General features: G+C 39.2%; 2 protein-coding genes and 1 long non-coding RNA gene across 3 annotated transcripts; 2 read left to right on the top strand and 1 right to left on the bottom strand.

Moving 5' to 3' along the window:
- Positions 1–49: 49 nt before the first annotated feature.
- On the top strand, positions 50–3,740 carry LOC144037735 (coagulation factor XI-like). The gene is made up of 9 exons (XM_077549485.1): positions 50–187; positions 257–413; positions 600–709; positions 783–945; positions 1,867–1,985; positions 2,052–2,184; positions 2,258–2,364; positions 3,295–3,454; positions 3,518–3,740. Exons 1-9 carry the CDS (start codon positions 127–129, stop codon positions 3,618–3,620), a joined length of 1,113 nt encoding a protein of 370 aa, XP_077405611.1. The 5' UTR covers positions 50–126; the 3' UTR covers positions 3,621–3,740.
- A 5,176-nt stretch (positions 3,741–8,916) lies between these two features.
- On the top strand, positions 8,917–13,275 carry LOC144037737 (uncharacterized). Its single transcript, XR_013289028.1, has 3 exons — positions 8,917–9,016; positions 11,418–11,484; positions 13,128–13,275. It is a non-coding gene; the product is annotated as an uncharacterized LOC144037737 (long non-coding RNA).
- On the bottom strand, positions 9,018–13,274 carry heyl (hes related family bHLH transcription factor with YRPW motif like). The gene is made up of 5 exons (XM_077549486.1): positions 13,138–13,274; positions 11,394–11,460; positions 10,489–10,572; positions 10,158–10,239; positions 9,018–10,067 (listed from the first exon to the last, which is right to left on the bottom strand). The coding sequence occupies exons 1-5, from the start codon at positions 13,212–13,214 to the stop codon at positions 9,415–9,417; spliced, it is 963 nt and encodes a 320-aa protein (XP_077405612.1). The 5' UTR covers positions 13,215–13,274; the 3' UTR covers positions 9,018–9,414.
- Positions 13,276–19,663: the final 6,388 nt, after the last annotated feature.

Below are 19,663 nucleotides of genomic sequence, written 5' to 3'. Positions count from 1 at the left end.
TTTTTTTTTTTGAGTCGGCAAATATTATGCGATGTCATAAGCCAATCACAGGTCAATGACACTAAGCACAGAGGTTGCTCTTTTAAATGAAATTGCAAAACAGGCAGTTGCACTGTGGACTGCAACATGGAAGCGTTTTTCATCCTCTTGAGCGTCCTCTCTATTAGCAGCCTCTCCTTAAGCCAAGGTAAAAAACTGTATTCATTTTCATGTGATTTGGCATTCATATGCACACTTGTTTTTCCATTTTATCTAGAATGTCAACGAGAATTGTTGGAGAATATTGACTTTCCGGGAACGGAAATCAAATTCCAGTATTCTCCTGATGTGCAGCACTGTCAAAATCTGTGCACGCAGCACCCATCTTGTCTCTTCTTTACGTTCTTACGGGCGGATTGGACCAGAGATGACAGGTGGAAATACACATTTAAAAGGAAGTTGGCAAAATATGTTTAAATGTGCAGTAAATTAAGGATATTGGACATTTGGGCAATTGTTAGTTGACGTCTTAATCTTTTAATTTCTAAATTACAAAGCCCCAAAACCCATTATTCAAACTTTTTGTGAGTATTGTAATTCTTTGCTGGACCTCTTTGCAGAACCTTCTACTGCTACCTTAAGTCTACGCCTTCTGGACAGCCCAACCTTCAGAAATCCTTACTTGGTGTCACCTCTGGATATTCTCTCAAACCTTGCAGCCCAGAACCACGTAAATTTACACCACATATTTTACCAAAAGCAATTCAAATTTTATGCTAACACTCCCACCTCCTGTCTTTAAGAGCCATGCCTGTCAGGCATGTACCGGAATGTGGACTTTTTGGGGGCAGACTATCGGACCCTGTTCACAGTCGACTACGAGGAGTGTCAGAGAGTGTGCACTGAAGACCCTCATTGCCAGTTCTTTACATTCGTCAATGATATCTTCACACCTGAGAGGATCAGGTAAATTAATTTGCATGGTTTGATACAAATAGGGGTGTCGTGATAATTTTTTAAAATTGTAATTAATCGCATGACTTCAATAGTTAACTCACGATTAATCACAATTTTTTATATCTCTTCTAAATGTACAATACATTTTTTCTCCTAAGTTTTCATACTCTTGTTAACATAAAAGTGGAAAAAATGTTAAAAAGAAATATGACTGCATCTTTTAGTCATTAATACAGTAATTTCATAATTGATAACATTGAGTTAAAATTAAAAAGAAGTAAACACATTTTTTTTGTGTGATATTGATTCGTGTTGGTCATTTTTCTGCCACTAGATGGCATATTTGCAATTGTTTAACATTTGTGACAGCTCAGTTTTTCTTTTCATATTAACTCATTTACTGCCATTGACGATTATAGACGTCAAAAATTCATGTGAAGTATTTGCTGGTAATTTTTTTCATTTCATTTTTTATGAAAACTGAGAATTTTTTTTTATTGTACATTTAAAACAGATATAAAATTATCATGCGATTATTTACCATTAAATTCCCCTTATTTTTAATATATATATTTTTTAAATTAGGCCCGTCAAGAGATTAAAATTTGTAATTGTAATAATCACATGACTTGATCTGTTTTAAATTTACAATAATTATTTTTCTACATTTTCATTACCGCCAATGGCAGTGAATGAGTTAAGAGCTATCTAATCTTTAACATAAAGTAATTTGTGAAATTTTGCACATTTTTAAAATTGTCAAATACAACTTGACCCCAGTCTCCACAGATATTATTACATTTATCACTGCAAAATTTTGACGTGGACGTATCTGCTGCATTGCAACTAGAATTCCCCCAACTTTAAATTAACTCAAAAATAAACACACTCATTTTGACACCCCCTTGATACAAATATTTCTTTTCTTAGGTATAAATGCCACCTGAAATTCAGCTGGCCTCTGCCGATGACCTTGAACGTAAACAGGAAGCTCGGCGTGGTTTCTGGCTTCTCGCACGTCGTCCAATTCAGTCAGCCCTCCAACAAAGGTAAGAAAAGCCAAGGTAATGCTGCGCATGTTCTTAACCGTATCACATTGCCGCGTTCTAATCTAGCATGCTCCTCGAAACTCTTTCCGAACACCCAATTTGCGGGGAAACCCTTTGAGTCACAACCGGCCGGCACGCCAGAGTATTGTCTGGCGCTGTGCTCTGCTCATCCACGCTGCACTTACTTCTCTCACCACAGGTACTCGTTTGACTAGCCTGTTATTCCCATTTACTGATTAAACATTAAACACAGGTGTATTCTATCTGTGCAGCGATTCCCTCACCTGTCATCTGAAAAACAATCCCAATGAACTGGTGATGAGCGCCCAAGAAGGTGTAACGTCTGGGATAGCAACACACTTCTGTCAACAAGATACCAGTGAGTGTTATTCATCACCTTTTTAAAACTTAAAAAAAAAAAAAATCGACAAGGCCTTGGTGGACGTCAACATTTTTCCGTCCTCTGATTGGTTCAGAGCGGGGAGAGGAACGAACTGTAACATGTCTGAATATTCATTTTCATGGGGACTTTTCAAAAAAAGAAAAAAACTGTTTCTGTACCTGGCTAGCTTGTTTCAACCCAGTAAAAGATTTATTGGCCATTTACAGTGGCAGCAACTAGTGATGGCAAAATGAAGCTTCATGAAGCATTTGCGATACTTTTTTGACTCCTCTAGATGGTGCTCTTGGTTTAAAAATAAAGGTATGTGCAATTAAAAAATGATTACATTTGCATTGCATCTTTGAATCATGAGTGCCATCTTGAGGAGTCAAAAAGTATCGCAAGTGCTTCATGAAGCTTCATTTTCCCATCACTAGCAGCAACTATGCTTACGGTAACTCTCGGACCATATCAACAATGCTAGCAACAGAGAATTGAGTTTGTCTATAAATAAACATCTGTGGTGCGTATGATGCATTTATTTATTTTATTCTTAGACGTGTTATGAGAGAAATGATTGAACTGTGTTATACAGTACTGATTTTGGGTGACCCCAGGAAAGGTCATTTATTTATTTATTTAAATAAATAAAAATAAGCCGTGCTAGAATAAAGTGTAGTTCTGCATCCAATACAGTAGGTGGCAGTAGTGCTCTCATTGTCAGAGAGTGCACAACAAATATTATATTTATAGTCAGGGCGGAGAGTTGGTGTCGTACTGTGTATTTATAACAATATTGTAGGCTTGCTTTGATCGATTGTATATAAAAAGTGAATGAAAATGTGACAAATTTGTCATTATTTATCATCTCCAATTCTTGTCGAAATGCAGCTATTTCTTGGTCATCATGTTGTTTTGGACCAACAGACTGGGCAAAGACAGCTCTCGAAGGGGTCGATTTCCAAGGTTCGGATATTCGCTTTGAGCTGATGGATGATGCAGAAACGTGCCAGAAGACGTGTTCCATTGATCAGAATTGCCAGTTCTACACTTACGTCAATGAGGACTTCCAGGACTCCGCTTACTGGTACAGTATTATACGCTAATTTCGACATTCGACTTTGATATATGCACGAGTTCTTTCCGACAGGCGTCGCTGCTATCTCAAGCGCTTCATCACCATGCCGGCTCCTCCCAAAGTTACCAAACTGAACAATGTGGTGTCCGGGTTCACCAAGAGGAACTGCATTTAGATCACCAACCTCCTGACGAGGCTTTCTTTGTCACTTGCATCAAAATTTTTTATTTTTGGAAGCAAATGGTGGGGGACGGCGGGGGCAGGGAGACCCTACGAATAAATGTTTCGAAATTAAGTGTGGTGTCTGGTTTCACAAAGAGGAACTGCAATGAGCAACCTCCTGACTTTCTTGACTATAAGCCACAAAAGGTTTGTTCGTGGCAAGCCAGATCTCATGTTTGCCAGACCTTGTGCGTGAGAGTTTTCAGATAAAGCTGTGTTCAAAGGCACACTTCGCCGGACACAAACTGTTCAGTTATGCTGTGTGTATAAATATTTGTGCTGATCCGTATCTATTCGGGTAGTGAGCACAGATATGTCTTTGTTCGGATCTGTATCTGTTAACACACTCCCAAATTGGTGAGTAAGGGTCTTGACGTATTATAGTTTTGAGAAATGCAAAGATAAGAGATAAAGTGAGAAATAAAATGTAATCAAACAAAAAAACGATTACAGGTACATTAGAAAAAAATGAAGAGTGAGTGTGTGTCTGAGACTGTCGACACAATAACCGGGTAGCTTTTACAATGCCTGTGAGGAGATGTGTTGCAAATGGAATGAAGAAGTGATCCATTTTCTGTCGGTTCAAAGGAAGAACCTGTTGAGCAGGCCTCGCTCCTCGGACCAAACAGCACAATGGTACGTGTGATTTGAGCTCATTGCGGTTTTTAGAGCTAGTGTCAACACTCAGCTAGCCTAGCGATAGCATCCAAATTGCATTGGAAAGCTATGTAGCTACTTGCAGTGATGACATAATGTAGTTAGCTAAAGGAGCAGCTAGCCTAGCGATAGCATCAAAATTGCCTTAGAAAGCTATGTAGCTACTTGCAGTGATGACATAATGTAGTTAGCTAAAGGAGCAGCTAGCCTAGCGATAGCATCCAAATTGCCTCGGAAAGCTATGTAGCTACTTGCAGTGATGACATAATGTAGTTAGCTAAAGGAGCAGCTAGCCTAGCGATAGCATCCAAATTGCCTCGGAAAGCTATGGAGCTACTTGCAGTGATGACATAATGTAGTTAGCTAAAGGAGCAGCTAGCCTAGCGATAGCATCCAAATTGCCTCGGAAAGCTATGGAGCTACTTGCAGTGATGACATAATGTAGTTAGCTAAAGGAGCAGCTAGCCTAGCGATAGCATCCAAATTGCCTCGGAAAGCTATGTAGCTACTTGCAGTGATGACATAATGTAGTTAGCTAAAGGAGCAGCTAGCCTAGCGATAGCATCCAAATTGCCTCGGAAAGCTATGTAGCTACTTGCAGTGATGACATAATGTAGTTAGCTAAAGGAGCAGCTAGCCTAGCGATAGCATCCAAATTGCCTCGGAAAGCTATGTAGCTACTTGCAGTGATGACATAATGTAGTTAGCTAAAGGAGCAGCTAGCCTAGCGATAGCATCCAAATTGCCTCGGAAAGCTATGTAGCTATTTGCAGTGATGACATAATGTAGTTAGCTAAAGGAGCAGCTAGCCTAGCGATAGCATCCAAATTGCCTTGGAAAGCTATGTAGCTACTTTCAGGGATGACATAATGTAGTAATAAATTTAATAATAATGCATATATTTGTGGAGACTGGGGTCAAGTTGTATTTTACCATTTAAAAAATGTTACTTCATGGTAAAAATTACATATCTCTTAATATGAAACGAAAAATGCACGAAAAACGTCTTACAAATGAAACTATGCCATCTTGTGGCATAAAAATTACCTCAACACAAGTCAATAATCACTCGTTTTTTACAGTACAGTACATCGTTTTAATTTTAACTCAATGCTATGAATTATTTTGAAATTACTGTATCAATGACTAACAGATACAGCCATATTTCTATTAGTTTAACATTTTTAAAACTTTTATGTTAACAGCAGTATGAAAAAAGTTTTATTGTACATTTTATTGTACATTTAGAACAGATATAACATTTGCGATTAATCACGAGTTAACTATTGAAGTCATACGATTAATTTCGATTAAAAAAATGTAATCGCCGGACACCCCTAGCTCAAACATACTCGCCAGTCAAAAATGTTTACTCCACATTGGCATTTCCACGCTTCCATACTGACTATTTACAAGAAAATGGAAACTTTGTTGTTTCTATGGTGCGAAAGAAAACTATAATCCCCCTGCTGCTGAGTTTTTTTTTTTTTTGTGTGATTATTTACACACACTCGCGCGCACACACGCACCCGGTGGAGAGTTGAACTGAAAATAGTAAGCAATGAGCATGTGACTCCCTAAGTTTATTTTCACACAATAGCAAAAATGTCCTCTATTTCAGATATTTTTTGTTGTTGTTTTTTTTTAAAACTACCCTTGCTTTTCAAGTTGTTCTCACAGACACGCCCGACACACGCACGCACAAATTATTGCCGCGTCTTCCCGGCTCCCCTCCCCCGTGGGAACCTCCGTGCAGTGTGACTGCGGTCGTGCTCTCTGGAAGCTGCGGTGGTGACTCTGGCTCCTCCAGTCGGAGCGCTGCCAGTCCGGCTGTGTACGTGTGCGTTCATGTCTGTGAGAGAGTGTGCCATGTGCGCGCACTCGCGTCCTCCACAAACATTCCGCCGCAATCCCATCCGTGCAACCGCCGGCCGACCTTGCACGAGAGCCGTGCCGCCGCAGCGGTTCAGTCCTGACGCCAGCCCCCAAGACTCGCATAACACACACGCACACGCATGGCTCCGCATAAACAAAAGCCCTCTGGAAGGCGCACAAACACAGGGCAACGGCGCAGCGTTGGCCTGCCAGCACACTGGCTCGAATAAACAAAGTGCACGTTGCAGAACACACACATTTTTGGACCGCAGACCACAGACATCGTATCCTGGAGCGGATCAAAGCATTCTCCGGCAAACACACTAGTCCCTCTCATCCCCTCGCGACTGTTTTCATGAGGCACGACACAATTACGCTTGTCTGCTTGAGAGACGACCCAAGCGTCATCCATCACTGTTCTCGCCGACCCCTTTGGGATTCACACTCTTCCTCTCATCTCGCCGTGGCTTTGTCATCTTCCCGCCCGCACATGCTCCGCAAACGCAAGCAAGCCTTTGAGATCTTTGTCATTGTTTTTCCCCCTTTTGCATCTCTGCCTCATCCTCACTGTCTTGCCCATTGTTGAGGAGACAGCGGCGGAGACAAACAGGGAGAGAAGATAGCTTTCTGGTAGACCGCAGGATTGGGTGGCGGGGGGGGGGGGGACAATGGAGAAGATGATGCACGCTGATATGAGGGGAAACATAATTACGGTGGTGCGGGATAATGTGACGGCTTTGCCCCGCTGTGGCATCCCCGAAACATTGTCCGCTCCCTTTAGATACTGAATGCCGTTTGCCCAATAAGTCAGTTCCTTATATACAGTATAGAAGTGTGGAACTGACAGTGTGTCGTTCAAACATCTTGGTATAAAATCCTTTGAATGACTTTTGGTAAGTTGTTCGAACTTCTTGGCATAAAATTGTTTGAAAGTCTTGGTAAAATCGCTTGAACGTTTTGGTATAAAGTTGTTCAAACATATTGGTAAAGTTAGAACGTCTTGGTAAAGTCGTTCGAACGTCTTGGTATAAAGTTGTTCCAATGTCTTCATTTTAAGTTGTTCGAACGCATTAATAAAGTTTTTAGAACATATTGATAAAGTAGTTTGAATGTCTTGGTATAAAGTCGTTCGAACGTCTTGGTTTAAAGTCGTTTGAACGTCTTGGTATAAAGTTGGTCCAATGTCTTCATTTTAAGTTGTCCGAACGCATTAATAAAGTTTTTAGAACACATTGATAAAGTAGTTTGAATGTCTTGGTATAAAGTCGTTCGAATGTCTTGGTGTAAAGTTGTTCCAATGTCTTCATTTTAAGTTGTTCGAATGCATCAATAAAGTTTTTAGAACATATTGATAAAGTAGTTTGAATGACTTGGTATAAAGTCGTTCGAACGTCTTGGTATAAAGTCGTTCGAACGTATTGGTTTAAAGTCGTCTGAACGTCTTGGTATAAAGTTGTTCCAATGTCTTCATTTTTAAGTTGTTCGAACGCATTAATAAAGTTTTTAGAACATATTGATAAAGTAGTTTGAATGTCTTGGTATAAAGTTGTTCCAATGTCTTCATTTTAAGTTGTCTGAACGTATTGATAAAGTTTTTAGAACATATTGATAAAGTAGTTTGAATGTCTTGGTATAAAGTCGTTCGAACGTCTTGGTATAAAGTCGTTCGAATGTCTTGGTGTAAAGTTGTTCCAATGTCTTCATTTTAAGTTGTCCGAACGCATTAATAAAGTTTTTAGAACATATTGATAAAGTAGTTTGAATGTCTTGGTATAAAGTCGTTCGAACGTCTTGGTATAAAGTCGTTCGAACATCTTGGTTTAAAGTCGTCTGAACGACTTGGTATAAAGTTGTTCCAATGTCTTCATTTTAAGTTGTTCAAACGCATTAATAAAGTTTTTAGAACATATTGATAATGTAGTTTGAATGTCTTGGTATAAAGTCGTTCGAACGTCTTGGTATAAATTTGTTTGATCGTATTGGTAAAGTCGTTCGAACGTCTTGGTAAAGTCATTCGAACGTCTTGGTATAAAGTCGTTCGAATGTCTTGGTATAAAGTTGTTCCAATGTCTTCATTTTTAGTTGTCCGAACGCATTAATAAAGTTTTTAGAACATATTGATAAAGTAGTTTGAATGTCTTGGTTTAAAGTCGTTTGAACGTATTGTTAATGTCGTTTGAACGTCTTGGTATAAAGTTGTTCGAATGTCTTGGTATAAAGTTGTTTGCACGCATTGCTAAAGTTTTTAGAACGTATTGATAAAATCAAATTTTAGGTCAACACTGACTGAATCATCCTCTTAGGATTCATGAAATATTCATGAAGGAAATTTAAAAAAAAAAAATCCCACAAATAAGTATATCCAGGATTTTGTCCTTGGCTCCAAAGTTTTGTGGAAACTGCCTCACTAGTTTTACCCTACTCCTATGATTGCATTAAGACCACATGTAAAAGAATAAGTCAACCAAGTGTAAATATTATGGGAATAAATTAATCATTTTCGTCATAATTTAAAAGTGGCAATATTATGAGAAAGAGGTCATAATAAAATGACAAAAGATTGGGAAGAAAGGTATTCGTGAGTTCAGGTCAAGAAAGTAAAAACCCTAAAACAGTTGAGTTTTAGCCACAGGTGCTTCTACTCAATAGGTGGAGATGAGCTCATTTGCCTGCCAGTTGAGTAGAAGCACCTGTGGCTAAAACCTAATTGTTTTAGGGTTTTTACTTTCTGGACCTGGATTCCCCAACCCTGATGGGAATATGATACAGCGGGAATAAAAACACCTTTGGGATGATGACAAAATACACAACCAAAAGGTAAAGGCACTTTGTTTTTATGTAGATTTGTTGTCCAAAACATTCTTTGCCACAAACAATCATCTTATGTATAATTGATTTGGAAATTAATACATAAATCACAGCTGAGAAATCATTGCTTTGTGTTAAACATACACATATGGCTCTGTTGGACATTCTTCTATTTAACAATCAAGATCGTCCGTTTGCTGACAAATGTCTTCATTGTTCCTTGATACTTTGTTGACGATAATCAGAAACTTTCAGTCTGATATGGCTTGTAGAGTCCTTTAAAAAAAAAAAGTCACAGTCCTTAAATGTTCATCAATCGTTTGCATCGTTTGCTACATGGGACTTTTGTATCCCTTGTAAAGTTCAGTTGGGGTTAAAAAAGAAAAGAAAAGAAAGAAAGATAGTCCTCAAAAAGCTCCAATTTCAGTCGCCCATCCTTGGGCAGATTTGCCGGATCCAACTAAGCCACGACGTTGGACTGAGGAAGACACCAGGGGAGCAAATGGTCTGAATGAGACCAGTGGCGGCGCAGTGGTTGGAGAGGAAGAGGAAGGGGCAGGAGGAAGAGGCGAGTTCCTAGAGTTGCTGCGAGGGGACGCCTGAGCCGGTCTGGGCGGACCTGAGCATGGGGATGCCACGGGGGATGGCAGCCTGTGAATTGTTGCAAGAGCCGTGGGGGCGAGCAGGGGCGGCGCCCCTCGTTGGCAGCCGGCCAACGGTGCGAGGCGGAGCGCTGCGGCTGGCGGGTAGCTCCCCATCAAGGCGAGATCCCTTCGTCCGTTGGGGAAGGGCGGCGAGGATGAGGCCGGCAGGGCGGCGGACATCTGGGGGAAGGAGACCCAGGGCCAAGGAGGGAAGGGCAAAGCGGAGGTTGGGTGCGACTGAAGAATCAGGGGGTCCAGTTCACTTGCACAGTGGGAGAGATGCGTGACCAGGCGGGCGCCTATGGGGTCTGGAGACTCTCCTTCCAGAGAGCTGAGGTACCGGACAACCTCTCCAACGCACTCCCTGAAGCCCAAAGTCCTGTAGTCCACTGCCAGAGCCCTTGCGTCTAAGTAACCTAGAACAAATTGGGAGAAAGTTGTCATAAAAGAAGAAGAGATGCTATCATTTGTTTTATTCTACAAGGGACACAAAGAAGAACTCTTACCTTTCCCCCCCATAGCATGCAGAAGTTTGAGGTGGTCCACAGTCATTTGCAGAATCTCGGCTTTCTCCAACTTTGAGGAGCCCTGAACAGAACAGAAAGTCCACAATAGTTTAAGTTAAGACTTGAGACCTCCGCCAAGACTCAAGAATTTGTGTCATGCAAAATCAACCTTTGAATAGCTACAATCCCGGATCAGATTTGTCTCAAGAGATGTTTTGGGTCTTTTATAAAAGACACAGATTCTTTTCACCAAAATGGACTTTTACTGTATTTCAAAATATATGCCATAGGATTTTACACACACAAACAACCATTTGGCTTGAGTTGTCACCTGTTTCTCAAAGGCGCTTGGCACCAGCCTCCTCAGTTCCGACAGACTGTGGTTGATCCGGTCCCTGCGCCTCTTCTCAATGATCTATTGGAGAGCAAAATTCTATCAGTATATTTTCGTAGGCTGCCAAGATGCATGCTGGGGGCAACTGCTGCCACTATAACTCGCCAACTGTGATGTGTATTAGCCAATCAGAAACCAGAAGAAAGTCTTTTGCGATCATCTTGTAGTCCAAAACGCGGCAAATCCAGGTCCAGAAAGTAAAAACCCTCCTACAGTTTGGCTTTAGCCCTCCTTGCTAGCTAGCAATGTACCAAGTCAACCTTCCCCTGAAGGGCTTAAACACAGACCCCGACTCTCGAACTCTCGACGGCAATGGTTCGTTCTCGGCTACGTGTCCAGGAGATGTCGCCCTCTGGAGGTCTCCATACTTCAGACCTCTGGCATTCTGGCACATCAGCGGCGGCTTAGGGTCGATCCCAGGCACCCCCCCCCCCCACCCTTAATTCAATTAAATTCCACCCATTCATTTTCTTAACCGCATATTCCTCACAAGGGTCGCGGGGGGTGCTGGATCCCATCCCAGCTGGCTTTGGGCATTTGGAGTTTGGAACCCCCCAATTACCTCAATCGTACCCAGCCCGGACTTCCAGACTTGGGCACCAAATATCATAAGTTTTCCACCTACCATACTCCGTCCATGGTCGAACCCTGATCCTAAACCTAACCCTATTTACCAATTTGCATTATTATTGACTGAAAAATTCAACATTCATTCATTCTTAATAGGAAAGTAGTACATTAGGATTATGTACTGTATGACTACAACAGTTGGAATATGTAAAAGCGCAAAAGGCTTAGCAAAATATTATCGTTTAACCACATTAAGATTTGAATGCACTCACCCCTCTTCTTTTCTTTCGGGCCAGAATCTGTGATGCGCTGCCAGGGGACATGGACCCGGTGACTGGGCTGTATAAAGCATGAGAATATTTGGTGAGTCTACATGTTGTTTTTATTACCATTCTTTAATTTAACACAGAGGCAGAATAAAACATCAGACCTCGTTGGGCATTTGCTGCAAAAAAGTGCTTTGCGAACAAGCATTGATTTAGAATTACATGCCGTTCTACTTTCCATTTGTCTGAACGCATTTTCTCGAGAAGATTTTACGGGCCTGCAGGCCATGCGCACGCTCCCATGAGGCACAATCCGAAATGGTTACACCCTGCCAATGTTTGTTTGCGCGCAGACCTGCAAGAGGGAGCGGCAACATTGTCCCCATTGTGTTTTTTTTATGAGATTTTAACACTGCCAATGTGGTCGTGTGTTTTTGTTTAGGATGCCGTTTGATGGCTTCCACTTGAAAGGGCATGTCAGGCAGAAATTCAATTGACCCCGAGGCCGTCTTTTTTTGTCACGTACTGCCTGCTGAGGCCCCGTGACGTCGTCAGAATTCCTCCGACTACAAACACGCGCTGACAAATAAGACGGGATCGGTTTTGTCCGTTACAGCCCAGCGCGCTTGTCGCCTGCGGACCCTTTTTAAACTGTTTTGAAGATGCTTTTTTTTTTTTTTCTTCCTTCTGATCGCACCAGTGATTCAGTGTCTTGAACCTCACAGATTTTGGAACCTTTGAACTCTCAATGTTAACAGTTCCAACAACATGTGTCGATGACTTGCAACATATTTCAATTTCAGACACACTTTTCTGTTGACATGGAACTGATTAAATTATTTTTGTATTTGATCTTATCCCATGCTTAGTTGAACTTTTTTGCTCCATATATTACCATAAATCATAACACATCATGCTTTTATACACTCTAGAGTAAATAATCAACTCTACTAGCAGTCATATTTACTCTCTAGAGTTATTTAACACTGCGCATTGTTGGCCAGTGTTAATTTTTTTAAAATCAATTTTTAGTTACATTTTAACACTGTAGAAAGAGTTACTCTATCACCAATTCTTATAAGGACCACCTACACTCAAACGCAGTGTTAAATTGAACTCTCTAAGTGTTGAATAAACACCACAAAATTAAACATTTTAAATGTATATATTTTTTTTAATATTTATAAATATTTATTTTTGAGTCTGTGAGATACTACACCCTGTTTTTTTTTTAAGGTTACATTTTGCTGGGGTGTATAACTGAACTACATCTTACTTCATTTTTGAGTCAAAATATTATAAATACCCTAAAGTATGATGCAGGATTGGATTGGATAGTATATGAGTGAATATTATTATTATTATTCAACAATTCAAATTTTTGAAAACATCTAGTCATGTTTCTTTTTTATTTGATGAAAAAGTAATAAGAACTTATTTTTTGCTAAATTTTCTGTGAATAATAATGAGACGTGTTTTTGTTTATATGCAAATTCCATACATTGGAAGCAGTAAAATATTATAGTTTTTTGCTCATTGCTAACTCAAAATCTGTATATGCTGATATATATGCTTAAGTGTGCAATTAAGTGTAAAATTAATTTTAATAACTAGCATCCTGAATGGATATAAAATATATTAGAGATATAACTAAATAAATTAAAATAACTTGTCAACTTTTGTAATTTTTTTTAACTTTCTGATGTCAAATTCCCATATATTTCCGTTGTCCTGTGTCAGGTGTGCTCACCAGTAGCCGTCCTCTTGTCCCACATCAATCAGCTCGTCCGTGTCCGACTCTGAGCTGTAATCGTGAGGTCTCTTCATCTCGCTGGCCCTTACGAGGTCGTCGGTGGAAGGAGCCAGGCTGAAAATGTTGCTTTTGGACCGCGGATGGTGCCCCCTTTGGCCTCTTCTGCTTCTTCCGTCTCCTCCTTGTTGCTTATAAGAAGCCCGTTGTGTTGCTTTTCCACTCGTCGGTCTTCCCTCCTCTACTGCTTGACTAGTGGCGGCGGCACTTACTCGACCCCCGAGGGCCCATGACAAAGCGGTGAGAATTCCCAAGCTTCTATTCGTCTCCCTCTGGCATGTCCTCTCCCTGTCACAGCCACCCAGTGACAACGTTTGGCAGTTGAGGCAGGGTTGCCAGTTTTGGCTCCATCCCTCCACCCCCCCCTGGTCGCCTCCTCTTCGTGTCCCTCCTCCTCGCCTTTAATCTGCCCTTCCCCCGACTTGTCACCCCCACCACCACCCTGTCCTCCCAACCCTTTGCTCAGTCACCCTCTGTCAATTAGCCTCCAGTCTCATCCTGCTCTCCTTCCTTCCTTCTTTCTTCTCATGCTTCTTTAATTGTATGCTCATGTAGAACAATGGCCGGACTAATTTGTGGCACAGAGGTGAGGAGTGTGGGAATGATGGAACATGAGGACTCCATCTCTTGTATGAGGTGTGAGAGTAGTCAGCAATTGTTCTCAGGTGGGAAAATTGCATGTTGATTGATGTTCATTCTCTTCTTTTAGCTTCTCTACGGGCTTCTTCAGAATGGCTAATATGCTAATTCCACTTTTTCCTTAGACTTTATAGGGTTTGTCCCCTGTGAAAATACAGTCGAGGTCAATTCCTTTGTTTTTGTTGTGTACCGGCCATTTTGTTTTTTTAGATCATAATATGAATATGGTGTGGATCCGTGAGGTTGTGGGTTCGAACCTCACCCCTGGTGACCGTGTCGAAGTGTCATTGAGCAAGGCACTGAACCCCGATTTGCTCCCTAAAGCTAAAAAAAGCGCTATATAATAATAAGCAGTCCATCCATTCATCCAAAATGTGGCTCTACTACTGTCGAATTCATCCCGTGATGGAGGCACAAGTCGTAAAGGTTTATGGGTAACCAATATCATCTATTTCAGGGGTGCTCAAGTTCGGTCCCCGAGAGCCCCTATACAGCCTGTTTTCCATGTTTCCCCCCCTAAAGCACAGCTGAATCTAATGATCAGCTAATCAGCAAGCTTTGCAGAAGCCTGATAACGATCCTGGTCATGAATCAGGTGTGTTAGTGGAGAGAAACATGGAAAACAGGCTGGATAGTGGCTCTCGAGGACCGAACTTGAGCACCCCTGATCTATTTCATGAAGGTTAATTCAGAGTAAAATATGCTAAAGGTGAGTCACATGTTCCATAATTCCATAAGGTTCCATCATTTTAGAATTCCAACAACCTAATCCGCTGGCATAGGAAAGGAAAGTTCCAAAAAAAACATTTTTTTTTAATTTATTTTTTTTTTAAAAAAGGAGAGCAATGATGATGTCAAATCGAATGAACAATACTGAGCTCTCCTTAAAAGAAAAAAAAAGAAAAAAAAAAGGAAAGGAAAGTTCCAATTCGAAAAAGAGAATTACATTACATTAATTACATTATCGATGCGCGATCCGATTCCTTCGACTCTAAACAGAGTCAAATTTACGCTACAAAAATTACTGTGTAATTTTTACTGTCAATTGCATGCAATACCCGTTTTGATAAATTGGCACGGAGAGAGAGAACAAAAACATCCTTTGTAAGATTCGATTTTAGATCAATTTTTAAGGGAATGTTTTTTTTAGGCTGGCATAAATAATCGTCATCCCCAACCAAAATAAGGCTTTGATTCTCTGAATCTGCTACATCATTGTTGCTAATGCTCCCTGATTCCCGTCTTTTTTTTTTTTTTTTACATTGTCATCATCCACGGAGGTTAAAAAAAAAGGAACAAGCCTATTTTGACACACCAAGTACGAGTATGGAGTAAACATAAGAAGCGCTTATACCTAAATAATCTACTTTAAGTATGATTACTAAGTATTTGTACTTAGTTACTACCCACTACTGAAGATAGCATCCCAGGTGCCAAGTGTCAAAGCAAAGCAACATGACAGATAAGAGGCCCGGCCCCATTGAGGTCCCGTACACTGAGGGTCAAGAGCGCTATCAGCCCAGTGAGTGTCTGAACATCTGGATTCTTCACTGGACAGGTTAGCACTCTGTACACACGCACACACACACGCGCACCAAGCGCGCTCCATTCATTCACACATGCGCCTCTGTGCAACACTCAGTCGTCGGGTTCCACAGCCACCGTGGGAAGATCGCTGGCGCAGATTGCCATGGAAACACGAGAGCCCGGCGCCGCGTGTGTGTGCGTGAAAAGAGCGAGGCTAAGTGGCATGCCCCGTTGGACACAATGCCCAGCTGAGTGTGTTTCTTCCTGCTTGGCAGACTGGAAAGGGTGTGTTCGTTTAAACATACGACAGCGATTGTGTGCAAGATGTTGCATTAGCGTTTGTTTTGGTGCTTTCAGGGCTTAACATCTCGCGCTAGATTCGGTCTCGACTCAATTATATGCTCTTTTTTTATACTTAAAGTACTTTTATCCAAGTGAACTTGCCCTGGCAATCTATTTATTAAAAGCTAGCGGGAACACAGGCTACCATTTGTGTGTGCACAGGAAAAGACATCACCTCTAGTTGGATTTCATACGTAAAGTAATACACACACTAACATATATATATATATATATATATATATATATATATATATATATATATATATTAGGGATATACAATATGATTTTTTTTCAGACCGATACCAGTTTCCAAAAAAAAAAAAAGAGATTTTTTTTTGGTAAACAGCATTTTTCCTAGCAAATGCATGAAAATAATGGCAATTATCTATTCTTCTCATTTTTATATACATACAATACACTTAGTAGAAAAGTATATGCACTTATTCGTTTTTGAAATTGTAGCAAAAACTAGAGTTTTTGTGGGAAAAAATAATAATTTTCTAAACAAGTCTATCAGGACAATAATGGAAAAAAAGAACAACAAAAATACTTCTTTTTTTTTAATAGAAATAAGGGAATTGTCAAAATATTACTTAAAAAATAATATTATGTAAATATAGCAATGATGAGAAGAGTATCTATTGTATAGTATTTCTATATACACCAGCATATTAGTGACACACTTGTAATAAATTCATAAATAAAATACTAAAATGACAACAAAAATAAATAAATGAAATAGTGGGAATAGTCAAAACATTATTAAAGGTATCCTGCCATCCATTTTCTATATCCTACTCAAGAGTGGTGATGAAAAAATATTTTATAAGTACAGTATGCCTCTACATGAAATTGTATACTTATTAATGTATTTAAAAAAGAAAAACGATAGAAATATATATAATATAATATAGATCATTGTTTTTTTTAGTATGTAACAGAAAATATTTTAAATTAAATAAATAATAAAATGAGAGCACCACTGCCATCTACTGGAGTGAATGTGCAATTACATTAATTTCTAATTAGAATTAAAAAAAAAATGTATGCATGTTTTTAGAATGTACATTCTGGTTTCACTTACAGCTCTAAGCTGGCCACACTTGCTTGTTCCAAAATGACGCAACTCGCATGAAAAACATGCCCAAAGACAGAAGTGATTAAGAAGATGAATGAAGAAAGTAAATGAGTTAAATATGAGGAGTAGTTTGATCGTGTGCGGATCGGGGTTTGGTGAAGACAGACATGAGAGCGAGAGATCTGAGAGCTGATGAGATGGAATTCGGCAAGATTTCTGCCAGTCTTGATCTGCTATTTTAAGTCCTCTCCTCGCCACATCCCTCCAAACCACAACAAGGCCACGTCCCCTCGTTGAAATTAACAGGCTCATACTTTTGCAATTTTCCCTCACGCACACGCCTTTGCTCTTCACACGAACGGGGATGGAATTTATAAGGACTAACTCGCAGCCGCAATTATTACTTCTGGTGTGTGGCCCGATTTGCAGTTTTGTTTTTAAAGGCGGCAAAAGTATTCATATTTTTACGGTAAAATACTTTTACTCTTTTACTTAAGTAAAGGTAAAAAAAAAAAGTAAGGGTGTCAAAATGAGTGTGTTCATTTTGAGTTAATTTAAAGGTCCTTTAATGCCACTCATTTTTTTAACGTGCGATTAATGACCGCCCCCTTACTGGGGGAATTCCAATCGCCATGCAGCAGACACACCCACGTCAAAATTTAGCAGTAATAAATTTAATAAAAATGCCGTGGAGACCAGGGTCAAGTTGTATTTTCCCATTTTAAAAATGTGCAGAATTTCACAAGTTAGTTCATGTTAAACATTAAATAGCTCTTAATATGAAAACAAAAATGCACTGAACTGTCACCAACGTCTTACAAATGCAATTATGCCACCTAGTGGCAGACATATGACCCCAACACAAATCAATATCACACTCGTTTTTTTTTTTTTTTTTACAGTAAAGTACATATTATTAATTTAACTCAATTTTATGAATTATTATGAAGTTACTGCATTAATGACTAAAAGATGCAGCCATATTTCTATTGGCACTTTTATGTTAAGAAGAGTATTGAAATTTATAAAAAAAAATATTGTACATTTTATTGTACATTTAGAACAGATATAAAATTTGCGATTAATGATGAGTTAACTATTGAAGTAATGCGATTAATTACGATAAAAAAAAATGTAATCGCCTGACATCCCTAAAAAAAAGTACTTAATGTACTCAAGTATACAACACCCACTTTACTATAAACTATGGAAATAGTATATTGTATTATATAACATGAATATGTTACATCTACTTTAACTGTGCTCCATTTAGTAGAAACAGACAACCAACTTTTCGCATCTTCTTTTCTAGTTTTTTTATGTTTGATCTCAGCAAGAATATCTGAAATGTAATTTGACAAGCGGCAATTTACTTGATGTTGATCTAAAATTCAATCTGTATCAAGAATGACTCCTTTTATTTCATTAGCATGTCATATTTGGGCAACAGATGTCTTCATTCAGCAACATTACGTCAGAAAAATGAAACATCAAAGAATATCTTATCTATGTTAGTCATGAGTGAAAAAAAAAAAGATGTTCTTGCATGCAACCACTACCTCGTTTGCTTAATTTGGTTAAACTGGCTTCAAATGGAATACACTGATGGTGGGGCGTCAGTCACTTAGCTCGGCTGAAAAGCAAAAGGGAGTTGCGACATATTTTCTTGATTTTATAAATAAAGAAGCTATTTTCCACTTTTCCTAAAAAAAAAAAAAAGGAAGAAGTTATTTTTGACTTATTATGTACTATATTAAGTAGCTATAAAAGTCTACACACCCCTGTTCAGATGCAGGTTACATTGATTTCTAAAATGCCATTTAACACATTAACAAAAAACTGTGATCAAAGAAGTTTCTTTCGTTGAAGTTAGCGCCAACTACTGGCAAGGAGGATTTACTTGATTTCAGAGGTTTTTTTGACGGTTGTCGGCTGGCATCGGCAGCCTCCATGAGTACTCGATACCTTCATATTAAGCTATTGGTACTCGCCCTTTCTACAAAAAAATAGCTCAGGGATGGGGGGGGGGGGGGGGGGAATTTTTCCATCACCAGGCACTACTGGGCAGCCCACAAACGACCACACACTTTCGGACCAGATGAACAACAAAAAAAATTTATTCAGACAAAATATGTGCCAGCCAGTAATAGCAAAAATCTGTGTGTAATTGATGCCTATTGAAATGCAGTGGGGAAATTTTGCAGGAAAAAAACAAAACATTGTAAACCCAAGAAAACCTTTAAAAAATGCTGATAAACCACCAATATGCATTTTCCTTAGAGTTGATTCCAGAATTTTTTTTTTTTTAAAAAAACTCATACTTGACAACTATTTTAAAAATCTAATAATCGTTTAGAGTCATTTTTTTAATTTAAAATTGTCCAAATCCTCTAATTTCACCATCTCAATAGTAGTCGTTCACTGATTTCTGTCGTCCTTCATGAAAGAAGACTGATTATCTTCGGTGTTAAATCAAAATAAGACATTTGCAAACATCTGTTTTTACTTTGGAAAGCAATGACCGAACCAGCAACATATAGTACAACATCAATCCCCGCCCCTTTTTTTTCTTCATACGTCGTACAGATATGAAGTAAACAATAAACTCCAATCACATTAAAACATTAAAATGAATCCTAATTTTTAACCTAATTCTGGTTACTTAATTCTGTCTGTTAGCGAGAGCCACTACATCGTGATAACTTACATTGATGTTTCTGCATTTGGCAATTTATTATTATATTATATTATTAGCATGGGATTTTTTTTTAATGGGCTTTAGGTGAACTGATGAATACACACACGCACACACGCACACACGCACATGCACATGCTCACCCACATACAAAAAAAAAAATATATATATATATATATATATAT

Source organism: Vanacampus margaritifer, chromosome 17 (assembly GCF_051991255.1).
Source record: "Vanacampus margaritifer isolate UIUO_Vmar chromosome 17, RoL_Vmar_1.0, whole genome shotgun sequence".
In the NCBI taxonomy this organism is placed as follows: domain Eukaryota; kingdom Metazoa; phylum Chordata; class Actinopteri; order Syngnathiformes; family Syngnathidae; genus Vanacampus; species Vanacampus margaritifer.
This window is presented reverse-complemented; position numbering and strand designations above follow the sequence as displayed.